The sequence below is a fragment of the Rhinoderma darwinii genome, chromosome 3, assembly GCF_050947455.1.
Source record: "Rhinoderma darwinii isolate aRhiDar2 chromosome 3, aRhiDar2.hap1, whole genome shotgun sequence".
In the NCBI taxonomy this organism is placed as follows: domain Eukaryota; kingdom Metazoa; phylum Chordata; class Amphibia; order Anura; family Rhinodermatidae; genus Rhinoderma; species Rhinoderma darwinii.
In genome coordinates, this window is record NC_134689.1 from 203093723 (window position 1) to 203106247 (window position 12525).

At 42.3% G+C, this 12525-nt stretch overlaps 1 protein-coding gene across 1 annotated transcript in view; it reads right to left on the reverse strand.

Moving 5' to 3' along the window:
- Positions 1 to 12525, reverse strand: part of SLC2A13 (solute carrier family 2 member 13) — a 204934-nt gene that overhangs the window by 140360 nt on the left and 52049 nt on the right. The window contains exon 2 of the mRNA XM_075857249.1: positions 7550 to 7709. Within this exon, the coding sequence (XP_075713364.1) occupies positions 7550 to 7709 (160 nt within the window). The remainder of the gene's footprint in view (positions 1 to 7549; positions 7710 to 12525) is intronic.

Genomic DNA, 12525 nt, shown 5'->3' on the forward strand with positions numbered 1-12525 from the left:
CCTTGGTTGCAAGGGAAACTCACCCCCGCCCAATGGGAAGACATACAGAAACAGGAGGATACAAACCACGTCTCACGGTGCAGGGTGTGGACCCACTGGGCCGTACCGCGTAGCGGGATGGCAGCTGGCCATTCAGGTAAAGTACAGAGTCTATAGTCCAGAGAAGATACCTGAGGCAATGTAAACGGTAGCAAGGCAGGTTTAGATGGGGATCAGGCGGCAGGTAGATGTCAGCAGAACAGGCGTGGAATGCAGCACAACACGGCAACAGCTCAGCACGGCACTAGATCTGGATAGCACGGGAACAGGATACAGGAACAGGGAACACTAGGAAACTGGAAGACACTAGGGGACCATTAGCAAGACAAACTTTGGGTAACGAACAACGCTCAGGCAAAGAACAAGGGCACAGGGCCCCTTTTATAGTCCAGAGCATTCTGGGCTAGATTGCAGACTTCCTGCAATTATGCGCGCACTGGCCCTTTAAGATCGGGCGCACGCGCCCTCCGGAGACTGTCTCGATACCCGGAAGTGAGTACCGGCGCCTCACAGGACGACGACGCTGCAAGGAACTCGGATGTCCATGGCCACGGCCATCGAGGGGTGAGTCAGAACGACAGGCCGTGGCCATAGACGTTACACCATGAAGACAAACACCGGGGCACACACAAAAGCGTGAGAGAGCAAAGCACGCAACCATATACAATACCTGGTGGGTTACCAGGAAACACCCCACATGATGGTTATGGACTGGTAAAAAGTGTGTGGACACCTGACCATCACACCTATATAGACTTGTTGGACATCCTATATCAAAATCATGGGCGTCAATATGGAGTTGGCGCCTTTTGCGGCTATAACAGCCTCCACCTCTTCTGGGAAGGCTTTCTACAATGTTTTGGAGTGTGCCTGTGGGAATTTTGGCCATTCAGCTAAAGGAGCATTTGTGCAGTCAGACACTGATGTTGGGCAAGAAGGCCTGGATCGCATGCACCCTCAAACGGTTCGATACCGTTATTTCATTGCAACACATGAATGTATGAGAGCGGGGCTGTGGTTGTGTAATACAGCCATTGCCCCGCCACGGAGTCCTGACATGTGTGTGCCGTCAGCATGATGTGATGCGACCAGCGCTGCACTAATGAATGCCGGCACTGAAAACAGAACATGGCGGGCGCACTACAAAACACCCCCATGTTCTGTCTTCCGTGCCTGCGCTCATTAGGGCAGCGGCGGCCGCATCAACTCATGCTGACCGCGTGCGCACAATGATTGTATTACATAGCCGCAGTCCCGCTGTAAAGGCGGAGATCAAAGAAACCTCTTATCTCCACCGCTATTCTCTTGAATGCTGTGATCAAAGCTGACCGCAGCATTCAAGGGGTAAATGAGATGGGATGCCCTTTGGATCGCATCACAGGGAAACCCTGTGACGGATCGAGAGACATACCATATATGGGCAGACAGGCCAGGGCCCATTGAAGGACCCCAGGGCTGTCTGACCATATTTCCTGTTAGGGCATACTGAGGTATGTCACAACAACTGCCTGTTTACTATCAGTATACAGGCTAATGTACTGGCATATAGATATATGCCAGTACATTAAAGTTAAAAAATAAAAAGTTAAAAAAAATAAAGTAATGTTAAATAAAAAACGCACTTTTTTTTTTTTTTTTTACAATAAACATTAAAATAAGTCTCAATACAGAAAATATACACATACTTTGTATCGTCACGATTGTAATCAATTTATAGCGTCATTTATGTTTACGGTTATAAAATAACTGCTTTCTTTCACTTATTAATGTAAGGCACAAGGTGTGATGAATTTAACCTCCATGTGCCTCACATTAATAGTAATTAACCCCATCATGTACCTCACACATTAACCGAATGTTGTCCATTATGACTGATGAACATGATGGGGTTAATTATTATTAATGTGAGGCACATGGGAGGTTCAAAATTAATAATACCATGTGCCTCACATCAAATAGTTATTGTTGGCAAAAGTATCGTTTTGGTATAGAGTATCGCAAAATACTACTCAAAGTATCGGTATCGAAGTTCAAATTCTGGTATCGTGACAACCCTAGTCTTTGTATGCTGCAGCATTAACATTACCTCTCCTTGGAAATAAGGGACCTATCCCAAACCATGAAAAACAGCCTTAGGCACTATGCATTCTGGTAGATAGCGTTCTCCTGGCATCTGCCAAACCAAGATTTGTTTATCAGGATACCAGATAGTAAAACTTGATTCTTCACTCCAGAGAACAGGCAATTTTTACACACCACTCGCTTCAGCACTTGGGGGCCCAGCTCGGAGTTTGCGCGGTGTACTGTGGGGGCCAGACACCTATAGCACATGTGTCACAGCTAGAACGTAGGGGCATAGTTTCCTGGCACTGTGTCCAGAGCCGTTGCATGCTTGGCAGCACTGAACACAGGAAGAGAGAGTGGCAGTGGCGGATTATCATATGGGCGATTCGGGCGGCCGCCCGGGGCCCGAGGCTCCCAGGGGCCCCATGGCAGCCCGAACCGCACATCATCTTGCTAACTAACGAAGATGAGGAGGGGAGGAGGAGGGGAGGAGCAGGGAATTGGCCGGGAAAGGGGTAGGACACGCCTCCCTGACAAGTGCGGGCCGCCGCCATTGAGTAACAGAACAGCGACGGACGGCTGTTCTGTTACTCCGAATCTGCAAGACAAGAGCCGGGCGGTCGGTCGGTCACCGGCGCTGAGGTCAGTACAGCAGGCTTATCCTCCTGCCCAACTGGTTCCCGACCGCTGGCTGTATTTTTACGGCCAGCGGTCAGGGACGGGTCCTTAAAACCCGAGCCATAGACTTTCTACGGCTCGGGTTTTAACTTGCTGCCCGCGCGATCGGGCAGCTGAATGTCGGGTCTCCGGCTATCAGAGACTGCCGGGGACCCTGAGGAGAGGATAGAAGCGGCTTTCGCTGTCTTCTCCGATGTCTTCTTACACAGCGTTCAATGAACGCTGTGTATAGGAATAGAGACAGCAGCAGCGGCGCTGTCTCTATTCCTCCCGGTGATCATGTGACTGGTCACATGATCGCCGGGTGCCGTTACTGACAGGCTGCTGCTGGGTCTAACTAGACCCAGCACAGCCCTATTAGTGACAATCGTCACTATGAGAGGGCTGATTTCCTCTGTAACTGGGGTTGCTGTGCAGCTCCAGTTACAGTGGAAAAACATGGTGTAAAAGAAAGAAAAAATATATATAAAGTTACCCAAAGGTCTTTTTTGACCTTTGAGGAACAGACCACAGTAATAAAAAAATAGGAAAGTAAAGTGCAAAAAAAAATGAAATAATAAATACACATAAAATACCCACCCCAATAAAAACCGTCGTCCCCCCCCCGCCAATCATTGTTGTAACGCTAGCGCTGACCCAATTACCCTAATATAGACATGTAATATATTAAAATTTACGGTAAACAATGACGATTACAAATAAAAGGTCTATTTTAGGGTAAAACTAAAAAAAATAGCTGAAACGTAAAAAAGCTTATTTTTTTTACTATTATTTTCAAACTTTATGAATAAAAATTCTAAAATCGCAAAAACGGTGTATAAAAACGATAAAAAAACGAAACCTGCATTGTCTACGGAAAAAACGTTGCAAAAATCACGTCGTTTTTATTTATTTTTTATAAAAATGTGTGTTTGGTGCAACTTTGTAATTACGTTTTATTAAAAATTATTTTCACTTTTTGAGATACAGCTGCTTTGTATCCTGTATCCGTCAGGTCAGCAGGACTGACGGGATCAGTGAAACGGGCCCTGCGCTAAATTATAATCTTAGATGTGATAGATTTGAGGTGGATCCTGCGGGTCACTGATCCTGTCAGTCCTGCTGACCTGACGGATACAGGATACAAAGCAGCTGTATCTCAAAAAGTAAAAATATTTTTTAATAAAACGTAATTACAAAGTTGCACCAAACACACACTTTTATAAAAAATAAATAAAAACGACGTGATTTTTGCGACGTTTTTTCCGTAGACAATGCAGGTTTCGTTTTTTATCGTTTTTATACACACCTTTTTTGCTATTTTACAATTTTTATTCATAAAGTTTGAAAATAATAGTAAAAAAATAAGCTTTTTTACGTTTCAGCTATTTTTTTGGGTAATAACATAGTTTTACCCTAAAATAGACCTTTTATTTGTAATCGTCATTGTTTACCGTAAATTGTAATATATGACATGTCTATATTAGGGTAATTGGGTAATATATATATATATATATATATATATATATATATATATAAAATTATGATATAAAGTTTTTAAATGTGTACATAACCTTGTGGCACTATATACAAGGGGGAGCGCTGTGTGCCACTATATACAAGGGGGAGCGCTGTGTGCCACTATATACAAGGGGGAGCGCTGTGTGCCACTATATACAAGGGGGAGCGCTGTGTGCCACTATATACAAGGGGGAGCGCTGTGTGCCACTATATACAAGGGGGAGCGCTGTGTGCCACTATATACAAGGGGGAGCGCTGTGTGGCACTATATACAAGGGGGAGCGCTGTGTGCCACTATATACAAGGGGAGCGCTGTGTGGCACTATATACAAGGGGGAGCGCTGTGTGGCACTATATACAAGGGGGGGCTGTGTAGTGCTATCCACAGTGGTATGTGTGTGGCGCTCTTTATAGGGGGGGCTTTTTGGTGCTATTTACAAGAGGGGGAGGGCTGTGTGGTGCTCTCTACAGGGGGCTGTATGGCACTATCTATATGGGGCTGTGTGTAACGCTCTCTACGGGGAGGATGTGTGATATATAGAGGGGGCTGTGTATGGCGATATCTATGGGGGTGTGTAATATCTACAGGGGCTGTGTGTGGCACTATGTACAGGGGGCTGTGTGTATGTGGTGTTTTACAGTGTGTGGTATTATTATATTCAGGCACGCAGTGTTTGGTGCTATTATATTTAGGGGCACAGTATATGGCATCATGATAACTTTATTTTCGTTTATAGGTGTGGAAATGTTGGAAAAGTGAGGAGACGTCTGAGTGGCAAATTCTGCAGAAATGAGTCATGGCCGGGAGAAGTCGTCATGAGCGCTGGACCGGATGGAGAAGAAAAGAGGAAAAAAACTACTAGAATCTGAGACGTCGTCACCTGTGAGTCACTAGATTTATAGAGAATCTGTCACCTCTCCTGACATGTTTATTATAGGAATCCTTGTATTTCACAAAAAGTCTTTCTGCAGTCCAGGACTGATAGACAATTCCCCTTGTCAGGAGGTTGTGTCCCTGCACAGTGTGATACTCTCAGTATGTAGGGACACAGCCCTGTGACAAGGGAAATCGTAACACTGTTAATGCTTGCCCAAAAAAGTAGTGTCAAAAATAGTTACGGCGCGGCAGGGCGGCGGTGAGGAAGGGGGGCCCAAGTTTGGGTAACAGCCCAGGGCCCATGGTCTACTTAATCCGCCACTGGAGAGTGGCGCTGTATTTTATGACGGTCGGTGCTGAACACTGGGCAGCGCAGTTTTGTGTGCTATACACGCAAAAAAGCTTTTTTTTGTAAGTGCCATGGATTTCAAAATGCCATTGAAATCACAGGTGTATCTGACAAAGAAATGTGCTTCACATGCACAAAATGTTCCAATTTTAAATCAATGCCTCTGTGTCAAAGATTGAAAGCTTCTAGCAGCTCTTTCTCCTGTGTCCTGCCCACCCAAGCTGGTGTTCAGTAGTTGCTCTCTCCCTTGTGTGCAGCCCCTCCATCCCCCTCCAAGCCTGTGTTCAGTGCTTATATGACTTTAACGTTTGCATGGCATACGGAGTACTTCATATTTGAATTTTGGCACACTGTACAAAAAATAAATAATTGTGGATCCCTGATCATATTGTGCCATCTATCATATAAATATTCAGGAAACATGCTGGTTACATTTATTTTATATTATTATATTTCACCAGTTTAAATCAATGTTTTGGATTTTGCCGTCTTATTGCCCAGGCCATGTTCGGTTTAAATATTAAAAAACTAAAGAAAGTGTTCAAAGCGAATCAAGCTGTGATGAATTGATCCCTTTCTTAAAGTAATATTTAGTCCTAAACTAACACACTTGAGGGAGAGGGCCCTGAAAGATCATTTGTAGCATAAAATAGCTTAGATAAGGCAACAGTATGTTTGTGGCACTATGCTGGCTTTGTGAAGTGAATTTCAGAAATGATGTTTAAAAAACAAATAATTTCATTTAGACTTCTATAACGAGGAATACACAATGCATATTACATTAACATCTTAATTGCCATAAACCAGGAGTTAACCAATTTGGTCTATAATCGTACCTTGGGGCTTGGGTTACACAAGATGTAGCAATAGTCATAGCATTGTGCAAGTAACATCGGTGGCTTGTGGTTTTTTTGGGACAATGTGCACCTCTAGCAAAATGGTTCCCCAATGGAGATCTTGTTGCAAAGTTGGCTACATAATTGATCTTATGTATGCATACACACAAATATCTATATACATACACACACACACACACACACACACAGCTTACTTTTACTTTAGCTAATTTCAAACACAAAACTTGTGTCCAAAGGACAGAAGTAAAAATAGCGATGGCAGCATTCAGCGACTATTTCTAGCTATAGCTACATACGGAACATGAGCTCGGTCTTTGTATCCTAAAATAAAATCTTGAAAATCAATTGTCCGCTAATGGCAAATTTATTTCCAGTCTATGACTTTCATTTATATGGCAGTCAGACTACTAAAGGACTTTCAGAAAAAGTGTAGCAAACGAACCACAACGTGCCATGAGATTATAGTTTGGTTTTCCTTTAGTGAACTGCTATGTTCACACAGAGTATTTTGGGGGAGGAATATCTTCCTCAAAATTCCGTTTGGAACTTTGAGGCAGATTTTCCTCTCCCTGCACGCCGATTTTCGCGCCGTTTTTCGCCCGCGGCCATTGAGCGCCGCGGGCATAAAACAGTGTGAAATACGCTTTCTCTGCCTCCAATTGAAGTCAATGGGAGGTCAGAGGCGGAAGCGCCCGAAGATAGGGCATGTCGCTTCTTTTTCCCGCGAGGCAGTTTTACTGCTCGCGGGAAAAAGACGCCGACGCCTCCCATTGAAATCAATGGGAGGCGTTCTCGGGCCGATTTTGCCGAGTTTTGCGACGCTGTTTCCGCGTCAAAAAACTCGGCAAAATACTCTGTGTGAACATAGCCTTAGAATGAAAACATCTGTGCATTTCTACTACACCGCCTGGTTGAGTCTCCTAGGTCTGTTCTGCCTACCTGTACAATCCCGGTGCCTGATACTCTAGCATACTTCTGCTTTATCACCAAAAGGTCTACGGCAATGCCTATCAAATCATGAAATCCAGAAACCTCGAGAGAATGCCAGCTGCAAACGATCAGAATCAAAATAAGGCTATCCAAGAGGAAATGGTATTAACATTCACAAATATATTCACATTTCTTCTGAAATTCAATATTAGAGAGAATTATTAACCTTTTGAGCAATTGTATTTCATTACGAACCTCCATCCATCTCTGGGAAGGTAACTAAAAGCGCCATCCACAACGGCTGCAAAGAACTGTCCGCCTGTGATGAAGAGGGTGTTAATTGTGACCAATCTTCCTCTCAAATGCGGTGGCGCAGCTTCTGCAATGTATACTGGGACGGTCATAGACGCAATACCTAGATGAACAAAAATATACATTTTAGATTATTCATAAAAACCTCCATTCTCAAGATAACGCACTTGTTGCAAAGAAAATATTTTATACACAGCCAGTTAATAAGAGCAAAATAGGTGACATTTGTTTTATTTTGCTGGGGTAAAGTGCTGCAGAGTTGTAGCAACAAAATATAAAATTTTCCGCGGTTGTAACTTGTTCCTAAGAAGGTAGTCCGCACACAACTCTGCCGGCTGACTGTGTCCACTAAGGCAATCCCTTTGTGAGTAAGATTTTACATACAGTACACGAGGGGTCTAGCATGATTGCTGCTTTGAACTCTAAGACCTTGTCCACACAGGGTATTTTTAAAGCAAAAACCAGGAACAGAACGTTAACAGAAGAAATATATAAAAGGACTGCTCTCCTGGATCCAATTCTGATTTTAGGTAAGAAAAAATAAAAATATATGCAAAATCTGCAGCGAATCAGCACTGTGTGAAGTGGTTTACCATAAAATCCATATAAATCTGTAATCTGAGGAAGTAATATCAATCGCCTCAATATAGAATGCCTGGAGAAAGAACATGTGGCCCTAAACAAAATATACGTAAGTCACTATTTACGGGTAATGTTTACCTTCCTTAAATGTTTAGCTATTTTATTAGCCCTGATCCATTAGGACAGAGCAATGATCAATGACATAAGCTTAGCTGAATTGTCTTTTAGAAGCCTGAAATAAATTTATATGATTAGGTAATCAGAGGCTATACAGCCCCCATATTTCACACTGCTGCTCTGCTTGCTCAGATTGGCTGCCGAGTCTTACCACAAGCTCACCACCAGCTTAGCAGGAAACATGTCATAGGCTGTGTTCACATCAGCATTGCCTCTCCTTGAGGGGTTACGTCGGAGGTTTCCGTCGGGGGAACCCCTCATCGGAAAGGCAAATTGAAACCTTAGCTTCTGTTTGCATCACCACTGATATCCGTCGACTGCACTATTGATTCTGTCAAACACAACGGAACCCTATCACAACGCTGACAAACGGAAACCACTAGCAAAGTTTCCGTTACCATTGAGATCAATGGTGATTCAACCGGAAGCTAAGGTTTCTGTTTACCTTTCCGTTGAGGGGTTCCCCCGACGGAAACCTCAGACGGAACCCCTCAACGGAAAGACAACACTGATGTGAACAGGTCCATAACTATTTTTTGTTTGAAGTGCTGAGGGTGAGGAGGAGACTAAGTGGGGGGGGGGGGGGGGGGAGTGCTAAATATGGAGCCAGAGTAAAGTATTGAATATTGTGCTCAGATCCTGCAATCCAGTATTCCAGAGTGGATTCCTTTTGCAGCATTTCCACTACAACATCCCTGACAAACAACATAGCGACAAAATGTATTCGAAACTACAAGAAAATAAAACATCAGTGAGAAAAAAAGGTTTTCAGGTTAAAGGGGTTATCCCAGAATAAACAATTATCACCTATTCACAACAATTACCACCGTTAGAATCGTAGGGTGCCGATGGTTTTCATTGAGGGCCCTCAGGTCTGCCATCTTTGTGCTCCTATTAAGTATTGCAGTATATTATGCGACCCAACGATGGCTTGTTCAAGTCCCCTAGGGGGACTAAGTAAAAAAAACGTTAAAGTAAAATAGTAAAAGTAAAAAAAAAATATATATGTTTTCCCATTTTTCCCTAAGATATGGGAAAAAAATAAAATAAACATAATTGGTATCGCTGCATCTGTAAAAGTCCAAACTATTACAAAGCCGAACGGTGAGCACCATAAAGACCATAATTTTTAAAAAAATTGCCAGAATTACTGTTTTTTGTTCATCTCTTCTCCCACAAATACACTAATAAAATTCATCAAAAAAATGGCATGTACCCCAAAATGATACCAATAAAAACTACAGATTGTCCCGCAAAAACAAGCCGTCACAAAGCATAATCAACAAAAAAATAAAAATAAGTTTTGGCTCCCAGAATATAGCAACACAAAACACTTTAGCGACGCAATCGTATCGACCCACAGAATTAAGTTAACATGTCGTTTATCCCGCACGATGAACGCCATAAAAACGAACACCCAAAAAACAAATGGAGAAATCGCTGTTTTTTCCCCATTCCAAACAACAATTTTTTTTTTCCAGTTTCCTAGTACTTTATATTGTACAACAAATGGTGACGTGACAAACTACAACTCATCCCGCAAAAAAAAACAAAACAAGCGCTTATACAGTTATATAGACAGGGAAATTAAAAAAGTTATGACTTTTAGAATGGAGGAAGTAAAAACAAAAATGAAAAATGGATAAAATAGGTTACTAATATTGAGGCAAAAGAGCCCAAATAAGGAAAAGGTCAGGAAAAGCTGCACCTACATTCATTTCTCAATTTCCGTGCTATGCTTGCTCTTGTTTGGCAAGGTAGATTATCAAATGTCATACCAGAAAAGTGGCTTTTTACTGGCTTAAATGATGAAATATTCAGATACACAGTTAAAAGAAAAAAAAAACAGCAAAATAAAAAAAAAAAAAACACACCACAAGACTTAGTAATCGGAAATAAGCATTAGCAGAAGTTATGATCAATGTTTCAATGGGCTGAATGCAGGCCATGTATTCTATGTAATGCACCAATGAATCAATACGTCTCATGTGTCCTCAACCCTGTCTAATTCAACTCCAGAAATTGATTACACGTCTTACTCTGACTAGTATTTGTGTCGGTGTAAAAAAACAAAACAACAAAAACAGCTAGTCTAGCAAAGAAAAGTAATGATTCAGCGAACATGCTCAACCTGTCCGTATTGGTATGCGAATATTAAAGTGACCCTCCGATCCCAAGACAACTTTTTAAATATTATGGGGCATATGGAGTTACATTACCTGGTGCCCTCCAGTTCTACCCCTCTGCCGTGGATCCACCGCTTTGGAGTCCCCTCTGTGTTGTCCCAACATGGCTGCAGTGCTTCTTAGACTATAAACCTGAGGCGCTCCCACTGTTCTTACATTGGTCAGAACTGCTTACGTGAGCAGTTCCGGCCGATCCGAAAACAAAGAGTGTCTTAGACTCAGTGTGTGAAGCGCGGTGGCCATTTTGGGACAACACAGATGAGACTCCAAAGCGATCGATGCACGGCAGAAGGGTGCAACTAGAGCACACCAGGTAGTATACCCAGTCATATTTATAATTTTGTACTGTGACCGGAGGGTCGCTTCATAGGTTTAAAGAGTATTGATATCAAGACGGACACAATATTGCCGCATCTTAATATCTGCATTACGGCCACAAGACCTTAACCTCCCCCTCTCCACGGCGGTACTACTGAAAAACTTACCATAGACACTGGGGTCAGATTCTTATAGCTCTAATGCAAATGTTCAAATGCAACCATATTACATCCATCTTAAATTGACAAGGTTACATACCCATCACTCGACCAATTCCTTACGGAGCTTTAAAGGCTGAAGGTTACAGTCATTTTATCTTTTACAGCCAGGAAAATAATACAAATGAACAGCTATAGACTGTAAATGTTATGTGTAATGTGGCCTTCAGCAAATCATCTTAGAACTGTATAATAATTGTGTAAGACAGAGGTCCACAACCTTTTGTAGGTTGCAAGCCTTATTCAAAGATGACAGGTGGTTGAGCCGTGCTGAATATTAATAGGGATAAAGCCTTTTAAAATTATGACTGATTGACGTCCTCGGTACCACTAGTCCACAATAGTATTTGAAGCTGACAACAGCTCGTGAGCCACGTGTAGGGGGGCCAAGTGCCACATGTGTCTTCCCAAACCACTAGTTGGGGAACACTGGTGTAAGAGACACAAAAATGAAATAGCTCTTACTTTACATGAGCTTAAAAGAAAATTCCACATTTCATCAACTATTTCCAACATTCCACAGTTAAAAGGAATCTGTCGCCAGGTTTATACTGCCCTAACTAGGGGCAGCATAAAGTAGTGCCAGAGACTCTGATTCCAGTGCTGTATTACTTATATTTCAATTATCAGTCGTTTTTATAAAAGTTACCTTCTCTCAAGCAGCCCGTATTCATGAACTGCGGCTAGCCCCGCCCACTGATTGACAGATTTCTCCGTATATGGTTTATAAGGAAAAAGCTGCCAATCAGCTGAGGATGGGCGGGGCTAACCACAGCTCAAGAATATCAAAGACTACATATGTGGAGAAAGCTGTCAATCAACTGCCGGTGCTAGCAGTACTATATGCTATCCTAAGGTAGGGCAAAAAAAAAAAAAAAGCTTGCATTTCTGAGTTCCATTATATGCTCTTCTCCATTCATGTCTAAAGCTAAAAGCAGAGTATGGCTTTCTAATTAGCCAAGTGTAGTACATTGTGGGATTCAGATAACAGTTACACAATTAAAACTAAATAGTTAATTCACATCAAGACAATATGAAATAACCAGCAATTTCCTTAATTTTTACAGTGGCATTTAATATTCTGTTTTTGTTATATTAAAGAGGTGCCAATTACAGCAGAATCTACACTGAAGATACTGATACATCAATCAAAAGTGTTCCCTGTCACTTTTCTGACATGTACTTTCCAGGGCGCCAATGTATTTTAGTAACTGCCCCTAGGAGAAAAAAAACCAATGTGAAGCTCATGAAGGTCATGGTATTTATGCAGAACTTGTTATCAAGATGATATTGAGCACACAAGGGATACAGCTGGGTTGTTCTTCACAGTAACGTTTTAATAATGACATCCACTAAGGGGCATAATCTTAGTATTGCGATTATTTCACCAAAAAGCCAACAAAATACTCATTGGCATAACCTATCAGTACGGTAACAT